Source organism: Penicillium vulpinum (assembly GCF_028829585.1).
Source record: "Penicillium vulpinum strain IBT 29486 chromosome Unknown utg000001l_segment0_segment0, whole genome shotgun sequence".
In the NCBI taxonomy this organism is placed as follows: Eukaryota; Fungi; Ascomycota; class Eurotiomycetes; order Eurotiales; family Aspergillaceae; genus Penicillium; species Penicillium vulpinum.
Window position 1 is genome coordinate 7,762,472 of NW_026643241.1, and position 15,357 is coordinate 7,777,828.

At 47.1% G+C, this 15,357-nt stretch overlaps 7 protein-coding genes across 7 annotated transcripts; 3 read left to right on the plus strand and 4 right to left on the minus strand.

Moving 5' to 3' along the window:
- Positions 1-102: 102 nt before the first annotated feature.
- N7479_002773 (Mis6 domain protein) lies at positions 103-2,440 on the minus strand (the record flags this gene model as incomplete). The annotated part of the gene is made up of 4 exons (XM_057250470.1): positions 103-1,179; positions 1,231-2,258; positions 2,324-2,374; positions 2,425-2,440. The coding sequence occupies 4 exons, from the start codon at positions 2,438-2,440 to the stop codon at positions 103-105; spliced, it is 2,172 nt and encodes a 723-aa protein (XP_057114902.1).
- A 582-nt stretch (positions 2,441-3,022) lies between these two features.
- N7479_002774 (CLPTM1 family protein) lies at positions 3,023-5,041 on the minus strand (the record flags this gene model as incomplete). The annotated part of the gene is made up of 3 exons (XM_057250471.1): positions 3,023-3,829; positions 3,895-4,950; positions 5,003-5,041. 3 exons carry the CDS (start codon positions 5,039-5,041, stop codon positions 3,023-3,025), a joined length of 1,902 nt encoding a protein of 633 aa, XP_057114903.1.
- Positions 5,042-5,245: 204 nt separating this feature from the next.
- Positions 5,246-6,618, plus strand: N7479_002775 (short chain dehydrogenase/reductase family protein; the record flags this gene model as incomplete). Its single annotated transcript, XM_057250472.1, has 4 exons — positions 5,246-5,514; positions 5,580-5,884; positions 5,936-6,006; positions 6,070-6,618. 4 exons carry the CDS (start codon positions 5,246-5,248, stop codon positions 6,616-6,618), a joined length of 1,194 nt encoding a protein of 397 aa, XP_057114904.1.
- A 649-nt stretch (positions 6,619-7,267) lies between these two features.
- Positions 7,268-9,394, minus strand: N7479_002776 (uncharacterized protein; the record flags this gene model as incomplete). Its single annotated transcript, XM_057250473.1, has 4 exons — positions 7,268-8,485; positions 8,541-9,020; positions 9,089-9,266; positions 9,327-9,394. The coding sequence occupies 4 exons, from the start codon at positions 9,392-9,394 to the stop codon at positions 7,268-7,270; spliced, it is 1,944 nt and encodes a 647-aa protein (XP_057114905.1).
- Positions 9,395-9,454: 60 nt separating this feature from the next.
- On the plus strand, positions 9,455-10,328 carry N7479_002777 (SNAP receptor SEC22; the record flags this gene model as incomplete). The annotated part of the gene is made up of 5 exons (XM_057250474.1): positions 9,455-9,488; positions 9,547-9,581; positions 9,632-9,741; positions 9,804-10,209; positions 10,266-10,328. The coding sequence occupies 5 exons, from the start codon at positions 9,455-9,457 to the stop codon at positions 10,326-10,328; spliced, it is 648 nt and encodes a 215-aa protein (XP_057114906.1).
- A 139-nt stretch (positions 10,329-10,467) lies between these two features.
- N7479_002778 (Elongator subunit IKI1) lies at positions 10,468-11,652 on the minus strand (the record flags this gene model as incomplete). The annotated part of the gene is made up of 3 exons (XM_057250475.1): positions 10,468-11,195; positions 11,253-11,409; positions 11,494-11,652. 3 exons carry the CDS (start codon positions 11,650-11,652, stop codon positions 10,468-10,470), a joined length of 1,044 nt encoding a protein of 347 aa, XP_057114907.1.
- Positions 11,653-13,126: 1,474 nt separating this feature from the next.
- On the plus strand, positions 13,127-15,112 carry N7479_002779 (DUF4246 domain-containing protein; the record flags this gene model as incomplete). Its single annotated transcript, XM_057250476.1, has 6 exons — positions 13,127-13,195; positions 13,245-13,321; positions 13,374-13,452; positions 13,513-14,463; positions 14,517-14,673; positions 14,718-15,112. The coding sequence occupies 6 exons, from the start codon at positions 13,127-13,129 to the stop codon at positions 15,110-15,112; spliced, it is 1,728 nt and encodes a 575-aa protein (XP_057114908.1).
- Positions 15,113-15,357: the final 245 nt, after the last annotated feature.

Sequence of the window (15,357 nt, forward strand, 5' to 3'; positions counted from 1 at the left end):
TCGAGCATGTACAATATGTATTACACCGATACCAAGCATTTCAATGGCGTTATGGGAACTTTCATTTCTTGGTTTGGCGTCAAATCTCACCAACTATTATTATTAATCCTTGCGCAAAGCCTTCATTGTGCTTCTCATCAGAATACCAGTACCCCGACACCCAATCGCATCCAACCAATTCAGCATATGTACACGGTATTCCTGCCATGTAATCTTAGCACCACCATCCTTCTCCAATGCCAGTAGCACTTTCTGGATGACTGGCTTTCTCAATTTCGGGCGGTGATCCGCAACCTGCTGGTCCTCCTCCAGTTCCGCGAAGCAAGCCGCAGACAGGTTGCAGAATGCAGCGTGGTGACTGAGGGAGAATATCGATGTAAGATTCATATGGAATGCACTTTCACGGTCATAATGCCTTGCCGCCTCGGACAAGTTCTTGATATAGTTTGTCAGAGCAGTGGTGGTCGGTGCTGGGACAAGGCAGCCTAGCGCATTCGGGTCTTCGGTGTTTAGTGCACGGTTACGCCATAGTACATTGCACATGTCCATGACATATCCGTTGAACCGGCTAACGAGTTCTGTTCCATAAGCTGGGGAGTTGTGTGCTTGGAGAACTTGAGAATTCAGAGAAGCCTCGAATGCAGATTTATAAATGGCCAAGATGGAGTTGAGGGTTGAGATCACAGCGACACTGGGTGTGAAGGCGAGTGTGTATACGGTTTGCGCGTGCGGAAGTGTAAGGCGGAATCGAGCGTCCTGGGGTGCGTGAGAAAAGATTTCTGAGAGGGTTCTGTAGAAGTCGAGCACGGAGACTGTAGCTGGCTTGGACTTTCTATCCTCATCCTCCACTGAGAACTCCAGAATCGAAGAGGCTAGGAGCTCGGCGTGCACGATGATTTGACTCAGATGGACTGATTCTTCTCTTGTATCTGACTGTGATCGAAGTTTCACACCCCATTGATTGATCAACGCTGAATAAAAACCTAGCAACACTGTTCTGGAACGAAGACTCTCATCCAACACGGCTGACTCTAATGGTGACAATAATTCACTTCGAAGAGACCCGAAAGATTCAACTGGGATGTACTGGAGAAGTCGGAAGACATGGTCAAGATTATCCTTGCCATTCCATATTTGCAGATAAGACTTCAAAAAGGAACGCATTGGGGATGGGAGGTCCTAATATTTTGTCAGTGTTTGAGTTGCCAGCGATCTATCCCAAGAACTCACCTTCGTATAGGATGCATATCCCACAACAAAATTGAACACATATGATAATGTCTCGGGGTCATCATCTTCGTCCTCACGCAGCGTCTCCAACTTATCCTCCAGGAAACTTCTCAGCCATTCATTTAGACGATGATGTGCAAGTTCGGATTGGACCAGATGAAGATACTTCTGAGCCATTGCATCGCCCAAAGTTGAGATGATTTGATTTGGTAACTCTATCTTGTCGAGTTTGTCGACAAAATGGCCAACGTCACGAAGTTCCTCCAGGGATGTGTGCTTATGAGATACCCGTGAAGTTTGCAGAGTCGGAATAACCACTTCAATCCTACTTCTTTTCACAGTCCCTCGAGGAACGACTTGGAAACTGGATCCCTGGCCGGCTTGCGCTCTTTCCATGTTCTGATCTTGTAGCATCTTCGCATGGCTTGACCATTCGGGGTCTAGGTGTTTGAAGAAGAGTGCATTCCTCCTCGATCCTCCAAACTCACCGAGAATGATGTCGGGGTAATAATTCTTGAAAATCTTCAGAAGGCTGATAAGCTCTCTGTCTTCACCACCGGCAGTCTGGATCAACTCCATCAAGGCTTGGATGCGGAATGGCTTGACGTGTTTTCGTCTTGTAATAAGCGAGAGAAGGTGACACAGTGGTTTCCGCAAACTAATCATGTCCAAATAGTTGAAAAGAACAGCATAAAGTTTGGCAAGATGTGTCCTATCCTCAAGAATATCATAGGCAAGAATCAACCAGCGTAATAGCAGAGCCTGTGTGGCGGGGCTCGGTTTGTTCTTGCTGGGCCCAAGACAGCACACCACTTGAGTGACATTCTTGGACGCGATTCTCTCCTCGGGGTACAGGTTTTTGATCAGTGTTGTAACTGTGCCTTGGTCCAGGTTATTTTTCGTGGTTAGGATCTTCAGGAGACGGGCCAGCACGGGTTGCGGAATGCCGCTCTCGTACGCGTTTGAAGCGATTGTTTTGGCAAGCAGACTGGCATCTGTGTATCGCTGCTTAGGCGGGACGAATGCAACTGTCGGGTCTCATTATTAACATTTTTTACAATCCATATCATTTGAGAAAATTTCTTGTCCATACCGGCTTCCAAGTGCTCGATCGCATCAAGCAGGCCGCTTGGTTGGTTGCTACCTGAAGAATTGTTAGCATTGTTCAATTGGAAGGATATAACCACAACTTACTTGTATCAATATCCATTTACACGGATTTTATTTTAAATTTCCCACAATTAGTGTCGTCCAGAATGATAGAATATATTTTGCTTCGGGATGGTGGTATTGGCGCGTAGTTGCGCAATGCCGCGCTGTCTTAGATTGCGCGCGTCAAAAATGCAACAAAGAAGTTTCGTCGGCTGCAATTTTTGGAGATGATTTTGAACCTAGTAGAACTAATGGAACGAATGTTTCTGGTGCAGATCCAACAGTTGCATAGAAGAACGAGTGGGCGCGGAGATACGAAAATGGCCTTAAACCCAATCGGGTAACCATCAACAACGGCTTCTAATATTAACATACACTAGTACTATCATATTAGAAAATTGTCTCATCTACTTTATGATACTGTATAAGTAAAGTTCAGAACTCTAAAGTGGTTTTCTTAAGAATCCTAATTAAAGAATCGGAATTAAACATTGCTTGCTAAAACATCGTAATAATTATGATTCGATGCTCACCAGCATCATGCCAAAAGTAGTGACCGAGTATTTCACTACGTATGCAAAGGCGTTGAGCCCAGGTTCATCGGGTAATTAGCCGACAAGACCTGCATATAAACCGTCGTTCATTTCCTCTTGCGAGTAGATGAGTTGGAAGCAGCCTTGGAGGAGGATTGGGTAGCAATTTCCTCCTTCTTGTCACCCTCGATGACAGGCGTAGGCTCTTCCTCCTCATCACTGTCACCTCCCTGGCCGAATTCGTTGACTCGCTTGTAGTCAACCTTATACTTCCAGCCCTGGTAGAGCCAGATGAAGAAGATGACGTCGTCGCGAAGAGTAGCCAGGCGGTGGAGCCAGGGCATCTTGACGGTGAAGGCGAAGAGATCATCGATGAAGGTGTTAAGGAACTTGTAGGTCAGAGCCTTGCCGGGCATGTGAGCAACAGACTTCAATCGGTAGTTGATGTAGAGACTGGGGACCATCATGAGGAAACCGTAGGCGTAAACGCTGCCCACCAGGGTCTGGATAACGTAAGAGTACCACGACTTGTGGGTGTTGTAGACCAAATTGTAGGCAGCGTATGCGAGCAAAAGGGGAACAGCCGCAATGTACAAGTAGCGGAAAGCGATTTCATCGTACTCCTTAGTCTTTTCTTCGGTCTCGCTAAGCTTGTGCTTGTCCTCGAAGACAATCACATAGGGCAAGAACGACAACCATGAGTTGGCTGGCGGCGGGCGCAAGCGAACGTCGACGGTCTTAGTGATCTTCCAGAATTCTAGAAGTATCCCAAATCCTTGACTGGCCAGGATCATCCAAGAGGTGTTGTCACTGTTGTCCATAAGGTAGAGGAAGATGACAGCCTGCATGAAGACGTTTGCTAGGATTGTCCGAACTGACGTACCAACAATGTCCTTCTTCTTACGCCAGTGGGCCTAGAAAATGAGGGTGTTAGCGATGCCAGACACCATATACCTTTTAATAGTGAGATATCACTTACAATATCGTTCTTGAAGGCCAAAGTCTCAAACAACATATGCAAGACAGTGACCACACCCGTGGTGCAGAGGAGCCAAATGTTCGTATCCAAGAGAATCTCCTTCACCATCTCCCACTCAGTTCCATCTCCACCACCGGGGGCAGGATTACCATAGGCAGCCTGGCGGGAACTTTGCTTCGAACCTTCATCAATACTACTCAGGAGGCTGAACTTCCAGTTTGCCAAGTTGTTCAGAGTAATATGCATCGGCAAGGTCTCGACGGTAGAGTTCAACTCGGTCATGTGGGTCTTCAGTTGCCAAAAGGTGTTGATGAAAGCGATGGGGTAGTACCATCCATTCTTTCCACTGGCATCGCGGGCATCAGTCCGCTCCAGCTGCAAATACTGGCGAACCGCGGGGTGCATCTGGCCCAACTTCTGAGTTCCGGAGTCCGGGATCAAGGATACAGTGAAGTTGGGGTGATAGTATGACATAGTTGAAACATCAGGGGTGTTATCTTCCTCCTGGTCATGTTCATTCTCGGGGTCCGACAGGAGATTCTTAAGCTTCTTGACTTTCTTCTTGGGAAGGTACTGGTTCAGGGGTCGGAGGAAGTGGACTGCATCAGCGGTGTTGTAGTTCTTAGCGGCGGGGTCTAGTGGGTGTCCGGTGCGAGCCAAAAAGAAGTGAGCCCAGAGAGTTCCATTATTTTGGACCTGCTTTGGGACCTTGATGGTAGTGTCGATTTCGCGGGTGTCACTGTAGTTTCCAATTGTGAAGTTCTTCTCATCCAGCACAAGAATACTGTCCGGCGACTTGAAGCTAGGTACAATGATAGACGGAGTTACATAAACACTGATATCGATAGCGCTGTCCGAGGGCCAGATGGGGGCGATGAGCTCAGGGAGAGTACTGCGTTCCGCAAATTCGCTAGGATCAGGGCGATCGGCAAAAGCTGGAATGCCAACAGAATTCGCGCTGGTAGAGGCCTTGTCCTTGTTTCCCATGAACTGACTGATCGCAAATTGGGCCAACAAGAAGATTCCAAGACCCTGAAGGGCACCCTTGAAGCCCGACTAGAGGAGGTCAGTAAATTCAACACGACAACAATAAATCAGCGACACGTACACCGGACTCCTCCTGTCTGCGTGGCCTCTGTTCCGACATGATGGATGAGGAAAAGAAAAGAGAAGAAGCCAGAATGGCAGCTAACGTGGGAGATTAGCACGCGATTAGATCGCGGTCTTGGCATTTGTCTTCCGACCCTCCGGACATCTTCCATTCTTATACGGAGTACTTATTTGCTATTAAGTAGCTTTGAAATTGCAGTCGCGTGATGGATAGCGCGTTCGGCCATTGGCGTTGACCCTCATGGACAATAACCCCCTTTTTGATGCCCGTGTGCAATTCCCATCACATAATGAGCCTCGAGTATGGCTGATCACCGCAGGCGATTCGCCTATTGGCCTCTCAGTTGCGCGGCAGGTCCTCGCGCATGGAGATTATGCATTTCTTGGACTAGCACATTCAGCTTTGGAGCGCGATGAACGTCGCCGTGATGAATTCGAAGCTTTTCTTGGTGAAGTGGAGCACCATGATGGCTGGGCACAGCGCATGAAGACGGTTCCCCTAGATATCCGGTGCGCTACATCAAGCCAAGTGAATTATGGATTTTGATTTTATGACTGACGGTTTGCCGAAAAAGGATGATGGGAGAGTGCCAGGCAGTCGTGGCAAATGCAGTCGCAACATTTGGAAGAGTAGACATACTTCTATGCTGTACAAGTCAAGGTGACCCACCATTCTTGAAGGTACCCTTGAACAATATATTGACCTGCTCCCAAGCCCTTATTGGAACAGTTGAGGAACTTTCTGCTTCAACTCAAACCATGAATCTCGTACGTGATCAATTCGAGGTTAACTATTTTGGCCCCCTCAATATCATCAAGGCCACACTCCCCCATATGAGGAAAGAGCGAGCGGGACATATGATGATAATATCAGGGATCAGTAAGAAGGATATCTCGCTGAATGCTTGGATATTTGCCTAACGATATACAGCGGCACACATCGGTACACCCGGACTAGGAATGTACTGCGCAGCAGGTTGGGCCCTTGAAGGATTCTGTGATGTCAGTCTCTATATGCGTACTTGATTGAATGATCTACATCACAGAAATTAACCAACTTCACAGAGTCTGGCTTACGAAATTGCCCCATTCAACGTCAAACTCACTATCTTCCAATGCAGCATTGAAATTGGCATCCTCACCAACCTAGTAACAAGCGTCCCTCCAATCTTCCCAGCCTATTCACCCGCGAACAACCAAGCGCCTCTCTTCCGCGGCATCCTCAACCACCTTATCCCCCAACTTCCTGATGCGTCTGTCACATCTGATAGTCCAGTCACACCTAGTCGAGCAAACGATGAAAATGCCCGAGTCAACTCCGTTGAAAATGGCCCATTCTCCGCTCCAGAAGTTGTCTCAATGCACCCGCCATTAAGCTCTGCACATCTTGAGGTGCTGGTTTCTGAGACAGTCTATGCCATCACATCAATTGGTGGCCATGAAAACCCTCCTTCGCGACATATCGTTGGGCAAGAAGGTGTTGCGAGTGTCAAGGAGAAGCTCAAGACTGTGAGTGAAGAGCTCGAAGACTTCATACAGGCCAGCTTTGCTGTTGATGTTGTTGCGGACTCGGATCCTATGCCTGGTATATCTGGAATGAACGACGGGCCTTAGTAAAGAGTATCAGCCTGCGATTATATTTCCCTCTCGATTAATCCATGAGCTCAGAATTTCGATAGCTATGTAATTTTCATGCTACCGTAATTTCAACTTCTGTAACTCCAAAAATCAAGAGTCTATTCCAGGACTCTGTTCAACCACGCTCATATCTCACGGTTTGAACAAGTAATTTACCTTGATTATAACAAAAAATGAAGATAGCAGACTTCTGAAGCCAAAAAAAATAATGCATTGAGAACGGGTGACAATTCCCTTGTTCAGCGAGACTCACTCAACGCTTGGATTCTCCTTTGGGTACCCAAGGACTCTTGTGACTTCTAATGCAGTGTTGCAGAATATGGAGCGCAAAAGCATATGCGTGCTAGAAAGGGCAAGAAACTTCCGCAGGTCGTTGTGATTATTTCTAGCCCATAACTCTTTTTCAAGGCTGGTCAGAATATATTCCTTTACATCCATACTAGACCCCTATTTCTTTCTACTTGGAGGATCACTAGACCTTAGGGATTCGTTCATTGCAAGCTAGGTAACTCGAGCCATGTATGGACTATTTTCCATTCCGATCCTCACATGATATCGAGGGTAGTGTAGGCGAAAATCAAATGGTCTGGAGTATCAGTATGTCCATGCTAGGAGTGGAGGATAGCTACTCAAGTCGTCCATGCTGGAGGAACCATGCCTCACGCACATCAAAGAGGCTGCCCATATCCTGGTTATTTCGATAGCACCGTATTTCTTTCCAGGCATTCGCTGTACGGCCATTCGGCATGCGGCCATCAATTTGTAGGATCTTAACAACGAGTGCTTGTGGCGAGGAGATATTTGGAACGATGATCTCGTCTGGCTCACTGGCAGTAAGTTGAGATGGAGTTGGGACTGGGACTTTATGTTGTTCGGTGGTTGTGGGTTTATTGACCTCGTCCTGCTCAGCCTCGGCAGGTGCTTCGACGGGTGCCTCAACGCTAGGCATAGGAGTATCCGACTGAGCCGTAGATAAGTCCAATAATTCCGCTTTATCATTTTTGCCATTGGTATTGGCAATGGAAGATTCCTCTACTGACGTGGATAACTCTGGCGCGTGGAGCTTGGGGGATTTAGGTGTGGAAGGAAGCACCGACAAAAGGGAATCTGGCTGACAATGCTCTGTCTGGGAGGATTCTGCTGCAGCCCTGCAGTTTTCTTCGATCTTCGCATTCAAGATGGACATGAAAGAGGGAGTAGGAGTTTGGTTCTGTTCATCATGTTGGGAAACATCTGTTTCCTGAGACACCTCTGGTTCTTGGGGCGGTTCCGGTTCTGGCTGCTTTGGTGGATTTTTACGTGGTCGTCCGACCCGCTTGCGTTTCACTGGGGGTTGAGGTTTAGGCTCAGGAATTGTGCGCTTGGGCTTTTGATTTCGTGTACCATCAGGGCTAAAGATAACAACGCTGAATGGGGTTTCTTGTTGGCCCTCTTCGTCATTTGAAGGTGTAATGACTAGTTGTGTGGCGGTATTGGTGTCAATATTCATCTCGTCAGTGAAAGATACTAGGATCCCATCTGGCGCTCCGCCATTCTCAATTTTCATTTCTTCGTCATTGGAAGAAGTAAGGGTCTGCTGTGGCACTTGATCGGCATCGAACTTCATCTCCTCGTTATTGGAAGTTGCATTGGTGATCTGTGATTTTGGGCCCTCATCTTTCAACTGTTTATCATTCCAAGATGATGTCACTGGATGTGGCTCTGTATCGAGGTTGATTTTCACATCTTCCTTTCCCTTCTTTGGTGTCGAAATTGGCTCTATTTTGTCGAAATTGCTGCGAAGAAATACTCGTTCACCAGGTGGAATCGCAAAGGTCAATTTAACTCCATCACGGTCATGGACCTGTAGCAGTCAGCAAATGGCGAAGCTTATGCGGAGCATATCGATCTGTACATACCCTGACTTCTTTTTCGATGACAATTCTGCCAGAGCCCCTGCCGTAAACATAATAGAATTTCCAGATATCACCCAACTGGATGACACCTTCATCGATAAGAGTTCCCATCTTCACACGCGCACTTTCTCCAGCAAGTGCCCTCCAGATGGACTTTTGCTTCTGTCCCCAGAACTGCTCATATTCTCGCTCTTTGAAGTCATCAAAGTCGCCATTTTTGCGCTCCTGTCTTGCTTCCTGCGCCTGGTGTAGCCATTCAGGATCGTAGCGGCCGTTTTGGAGATCGAGCTGGAACTGTCGAACGCCGTCGCGCCAGTTATTTGAATATCGGATAAAAGAGTCGGGGATTGGTCGAATTTTCGCATCTGGGTCATCCGATGTAGCCTGTGCCTCCGGATGAACCTCAGGGGGAAGCAGATCGAGGATTTCGCGCTTGTCACTTTCCTCAAGGCAATTCCATGCTTCAGGTCGCGCCAGCAGTTTCTAGATGTTTTAAGCTTATCATTAGCTTGGGTAATCTGGTATTTTGTCTGTGGTAAGTTGGCTCATACCACTAGATCAAAGTCAATGAGGAGGGACTTGTCACTCGTCAACAGTTGCTCCTCGCTCCATTTCCCTCTCACCGCAGGCCTTCTTGGGGTTCTAGCTCGTGAGCTTGCTTCGGATTTTTGGGTCGACATGGCGAGACCCGACTGTTCTGCTACATTGGCAGAACTAGCAGCAGCGCGACTAGGGCATTATTATAAGATGTCAGTGAAAAAGAGGGTAATAAGCAAATGCGGAGCTTACCCCGAACGTCGTGTTTCTGCCACACGGGACTTTGCTACCGCCTTCGTGCCTCTCTTCCTCGGTGCCATTCCCACGGTAAAATAAAGGAGAAAGCGCTGTCCTACAGAACAAGAAAGCAACTTTTCAGGATGGTCCGGTCAACGCAGATTGCAAGGCTCGATGGTGAGGAATTCTATAGGAGGCTGAGAGGGGACGAGGTACTAATGTCAAAGTGAAATAGGCCTTATGCTGGCAGCTTCGGTCGACGACGAGCAGGTACGTGACAACGATTATTTAAGCTGGTCATAAGCTTACGGCATCTATAGGCTGAATCGGAGCTCTCTGAAATTAAGAGTCAGGCTAAAATGATCTTTCGGCGCTTGAATCGTAACTCCGCACCCCAAGCCAGTATTGAGTCTGGCCAGTACAGTCTACAGTAAGTCGTACCCATCAATCAACAAATATTATCAATGCACAATATCTCATTTCGGTTCGCAGCTACACAATCCAGGATGATATCTGTTTCCTATGCATTTGCGACAAATCCTACCCCCGCAAACTCGCCTTCACCTATCTTGCTGATCTGGCCTCCGAATTCACGACCACCTATTCCTCCTCACAATATCTCTCGCCCACCCTCCGTCCATATGCTTTTGTCGAGTTTGATACCTTTATTCAGCGCACAAAGAAACTATACCAAGATAGTCGCGCATCTCAGAACCTTGACAAGCTGAACGATGAGCTCCGTGATGTCACCAAAGTGATGACGAAGAACATTGAGGATCTATTGTATCGAGGTGATAGCTTGGAGCGGATGGGCGAACTTTCAGGGCGACTGCGCGAGGACAGCAAGAAGTACAGAAAAGCGGCTGTACGCATCAACTGGGAATTGTTGCTGAAACAGGTGGGTTTATACCTTGTGCCTGATTCTCCCTTGTCGGTTGGCTAATCCTCTCACAGTACGGACCTTTCGCTGGTGTCGGGCTTGTCATTTGCATTCTTCTTTTCTGGCGATTCTTCTGATTTCTTACTCTCCGTGGCCATGCTCATGGACCTCGCTGTATGAATGTACGCATAGTTAATACCTCGGTGATTGCGGGTTACAATCCGCCGATTCTAGAATGCGGGAAATTGCATAAACATGTATCGTATTTGATGATGTCTAGATCTCATCCTCTTCTTCGTCAAAATCGTCTTCTTCTCCCATGTCGTAAAGAATCCGGCCTCCTTCGCCCGGGCCATCGCCATGCTGTGCGTCGAAGTACGGTAGTACGACACCTTCTCTTTCGCGCCTCTGTCTGTCGGTGAGACCCAGCTCAAAGGTCGATGTTGGTTCCTCGTCACCGGCGCCTGAGTCTCGCTCCATGGGAGGGTTGTACAAAATATTATCGTCAAGCAATGTCACAACCTCTTTTAGATGCTGGGGTGAATAATGCGACGCAGGTGGGAGAAGGTACCATTCCAGTACACCACGACCACTCTTCCGCCGGTGCTCCAGCTCAATGACGATTCCCTCGGCTTTCCCAGTACCGGTCAATCTGTCCAAACGGCCGAGGAGAACGCCTTCTTGCTCTTCCTCAAGCCCGAATACTGGAGGAGCCAGACTGCGGTCGCGAGCAGCCTTCTGTGCTAGAACGTGCGAGAACGAATGGAGGGTGATGATGCTCGTAGCGAGATATGTTAGTACAGAAATAGGTGACGGCGAGTATGGGCTTTGCTGTGGAAGTTCGGGGACATCTTGATGATATACCACCACGAGTGACGCATCAACCTTGGCTGATAGCGATGTGGGAGTAATGAACGACCCAAGGAAAGAGGCCAGGTGAAATCCAGGGTCAGCTCGTTTTGAGTTTAGAAGAGGATTAATTGAATCAATGAGGATAAGACGCCCTAAAAAGGCAGTAAGTATGAATACACTAGCGGGGTGAATGAACAATGAATGCTTACTGCGTGAGGGGTTGGAAGCTGCAACAGACTGATAACCCGCGCTCACTTCTTTAATTATATCGGCGGGACTCTTGCGGCGTGTTGATACAAAAATATCGACTCCATCGGGTTGCTTCAGGGTTTCAAAAGCGATGAGCGTAACATGGACTTTGGACAGCTGTCAAACTTGTCAGTACGGTAGCTCACTCCCATGTCTGGCAACACAGGCGTTACGTATAGTAACATTTTTGACACAATATACCTTCGCACGTCTAATATATTCTTTCAGCAGCGGCGTAGCCGGTTGCTCCAAAGAATCCAAGACGAGTGTGAGGGGCGATGCAGTGTCGCGCAAGCTCAAGAGTTTCGAAATCAAGAGCAAATTGTGCGTGCGCCTGTGTGAAAGGTTCATGGGGGCCATCTTTTTTGGATATTAGATACTGTTCTTGGCCAATTGCTTTCTGGAGACGTAGGTTGATGACCACACAGGAAGTGGGGTTACACAGCGAAAATTTCGCTGTGGAATTTAAAGTTGAGGCTCCACGGGCCGGCCCGCGGGCTGCAGGTCTCAAGGTTCACCTGGGCAATGCCTCTGGGTTGTACTACTGTCTTTACGATGTAGAGGCCTTTCCAGGTTGTTAGGGCAGTCTGTGTGCAATTAAATAAATACAGTACATCTGTTTTGTCACAGCTGCCGGGTTTCTTTTCTCCTGGAGTCTCGCCTGGAAGTTTTCATTGTTCCACAACGCGCCCGATGGAAGCGGAAGAGGTGATATAATAATATACACACGAGTCTTGAAGATAGCATACCACCAGATAGGTTTCCGGTACCAACATGCACTTCTATATAATAAAATTCACCCTAATAACTTCGGGTTTTTCTGAATTTTAGTGTCCTATTCTAATGGCAGTATCCTCTTCATTAGTGAGAGAACAACCTATCAATAAGAGCCGAGTCATCAGCTCGATAGTTAGTACCGCTGTTTGAAGCTAACACATATGGTACACTAATACTAACATTTATAATTGTAGGTAATTAGACAAAAGAGCCGTATAGTGGGACGATAGATCTACATGTAGGATATAGAAAGGCTTAAAGAAAACAGTTGCTAGCGAAGCAAGCAACTGCTCTCACTCTATTTCACCTCTTGAGTGCAAATATGGAATATCGAGGTTTCAACTCGACATCAAGCCGTCATTACTCGCCTGAGAGATTGACAAACAAATAGCTGTGTTAGTATCATGTGACTTCTCTGTTTGCTCCTAGGCATATAGTCCAAGTTCTCAGTATATAGTCTCTTCTCCTATCCACACAACTCAAGAGATTTTTCCAGTGCGTTAATTCCCATAGGCTGATCTCTTTTTAAGCTTTTTACTACATACGTAGTCCCTGAGGAACAAATGAAAACGAACATCTCCAAGGAAATGGAACCAGAATGGAAAGATGTATGTATTTCTCATCAGATATATGACGAATTATTATGCGCATATTTCTGAAAAAATACAACTTGATCCAACTCTTTTTTTCGATTTTTCCACCGCTGTCACTTATGTTGCCTTTTCCGATCATATCAGTCTAGTCCGGAATGAGTATGTATTCCCTTCCCAATTTATTTCAAAGCAATCTTGCAATGTTGTTGCGAAGCCTCTTCCGCCGCCTATACCCGGTTATTGCCAAGCACCCCTACACCCGAAAGGGGGTTGCTTGGCAAGAACCGGGTACCGATTTCTAGGCAGCTCCGCCCAAAATGGACTTAGTGCCTCATCTGCCTGAAATTAGCCCGTTTCTGCCTGGGCCCCGCCAAGACCACCCGAGTACGGAGTATATAAGTACCACATGGATGCGACAGCGGAATGATTGAGTACCCTTATACATACCAGTCTTCTACATCAAGATGTCTTCAGATTCCAATCCGCAGCTTTGCATGCCAGGGTTCAATGTAAAGCTGAACTGTGAGCCTGATGTGAGAATTTAGATATTCTTTCCACGCATGTCATTTGCTAACAGTCTAGAAAAATGTGATGAACAAGTGGTCTAAAGGCTTTCCTAATGCGTTGGATGGGCTAGACCAGGGAGAAGGCGGCATGAGGTATGTTTCAATGATACTATCAACGGAATCTCGAGTTGACCTTGCTCTCCAGCGACTTGGTGACTCATCGAGAACTTCTGATGATGCAAGTGATGAATACCATTGTCAATAAGCCTCAATGGGATCAGAAAGTATGTTTGAGTTTATGTTGGTATCATTTATCTTCTACAATCGGTTTTAACCTCCTATAGGTCTTCAACAAGGACATCACGACCAAATGGCGCAACGAGATTGCGGAAAGCGGTCAAGATGTGACTCCTAGTATGATGGACTGGATCATCAAAGAGCTTCAATGGAAAGCCAACATCCTTCAAGAGACGGGCTATGTCCGTGTTTTTGATGTAGGTGTGGTCTACTCCGATACTACCGTTTCGAAAGAGATACAATATATGCTGAAAGAGGCAGCAAAATCTCTCGAGGATGTACCGGAGAAAGATTACCATCCCGGCTCTGACAAAAAAGTGGTTGATCTGGTGCATCCTTCACTATACCCTGTGATCTATGGCCAAACTCGCGTGCTTCCGGACAGAGTCATTGGTCTCAATGACTGTCTAGGAAGCGTGGGACAGGGAGATCTTATCCCAGTTCCTTCGAGCCAAAATGACGACGCAATCTCAGAAATTCAAGCTTTTTACCGCCGTCATTCTAGCATTGATGTCTTCAGCGATAAGTTTCAATGGCTTCCGTGCGACGTGGAACTCGTCGATAACGCTAGCTGTCGAATCATCTCATACATCAACAATGCCCACCCTATTCACCATAAGCCTCTCTATGAGGCCGTTGAGAAAGTCATTGCTCGGGCCATCCCGCTCTGGAACCGGAGTCTGTCCGTGATCTGCACTCCAAGAATCGAGTACAGTACGGTCGACTATGGTGAGCATCCAGACCCTGAGCCTGCCCAGCCGGAGGGTGATGATGACGACGAAGAGTTCTGGGAACTCCATGAAGAGTGGCAAAGTACCTGCCCTATCCTCCTTCCTGAACCAGCCAACTTTGAGCCTCGAAAAGAAACGTATAGTGCCAACCTACGAGAGCAATTTCCCGATAGGAAGCTACAGATAATCGTGAAGCTAGCGAACATTGAATTGAGCCCAGACAACCCCAATTATGAAGGAGGCTCTTGGCACATTGAGGGACAGTTGGTAAGATTTTCTCACCCTTTGGTTAACTATCTTCATATACTAATTTTGAACAGAACGAGCGTATCTGTGCTACCGCAATCTACTACTACGACAGCGAAAACATAACCGATAACTCATTGGCATTTCGTCAACGCGGTATGATGGATATGCTAGATATTGGATACGAGCAAGGGCGGTTCGAATTCTTACAGGCTGTCTTTGGTTTTGGCGGTGAGGTCGAAGGCAACGGGGATAACAATGATATCACACAAGAGCTTGGGGGGTCCCTTGCAAGGAAGGACGGCTACTCACTTTCCCTAACACTGTCCAGCATCGGGTCTCCCCATTCTCGCTAGTCGACCCATCTAAGCCTGGCCATCGCAAGATCCTTGCTCTATTTTTGGTTGATCCCCATCGTCGGATTATCTCCTCGGCCAATGTGCCTCCACAGCAGGAGGATTGGGGTTACGACAGACAGAATGCTGTGAATCAGGCTTTGGGAAAATTACCAGTGGAGCTGCAGAATATCGTTCATGCTGACTTGGACCCCCTTATGACTATGGAGAAGGCCAAAGAGTACCGATTGGAGCTCATGGAGGAGCGTGGGCTCAGGTCAGCAAAACATAACAGGCATTTTGAGTCGGGCGACTTCGGCTTGTGTGAGCATTGAATACGAACTCTGATAGTCGGACTGACTCGACTTTATGGCGTGGTGTTGTGTTATTGGTCTACCTATGTAAATATCATACAAATTGGTGTTCATACAACCTATTTTCTGATTGTGAAATGGATACTATGAAATTTATACTCTGTTTATGGCTGTCAAGTTTGAATTAACGTGAGATGAAAGAAAGAAAGAAGCCAATTCCAGGATCGTGATCTTGTGGTATGGATAATGACTGTACTCCGTAAATA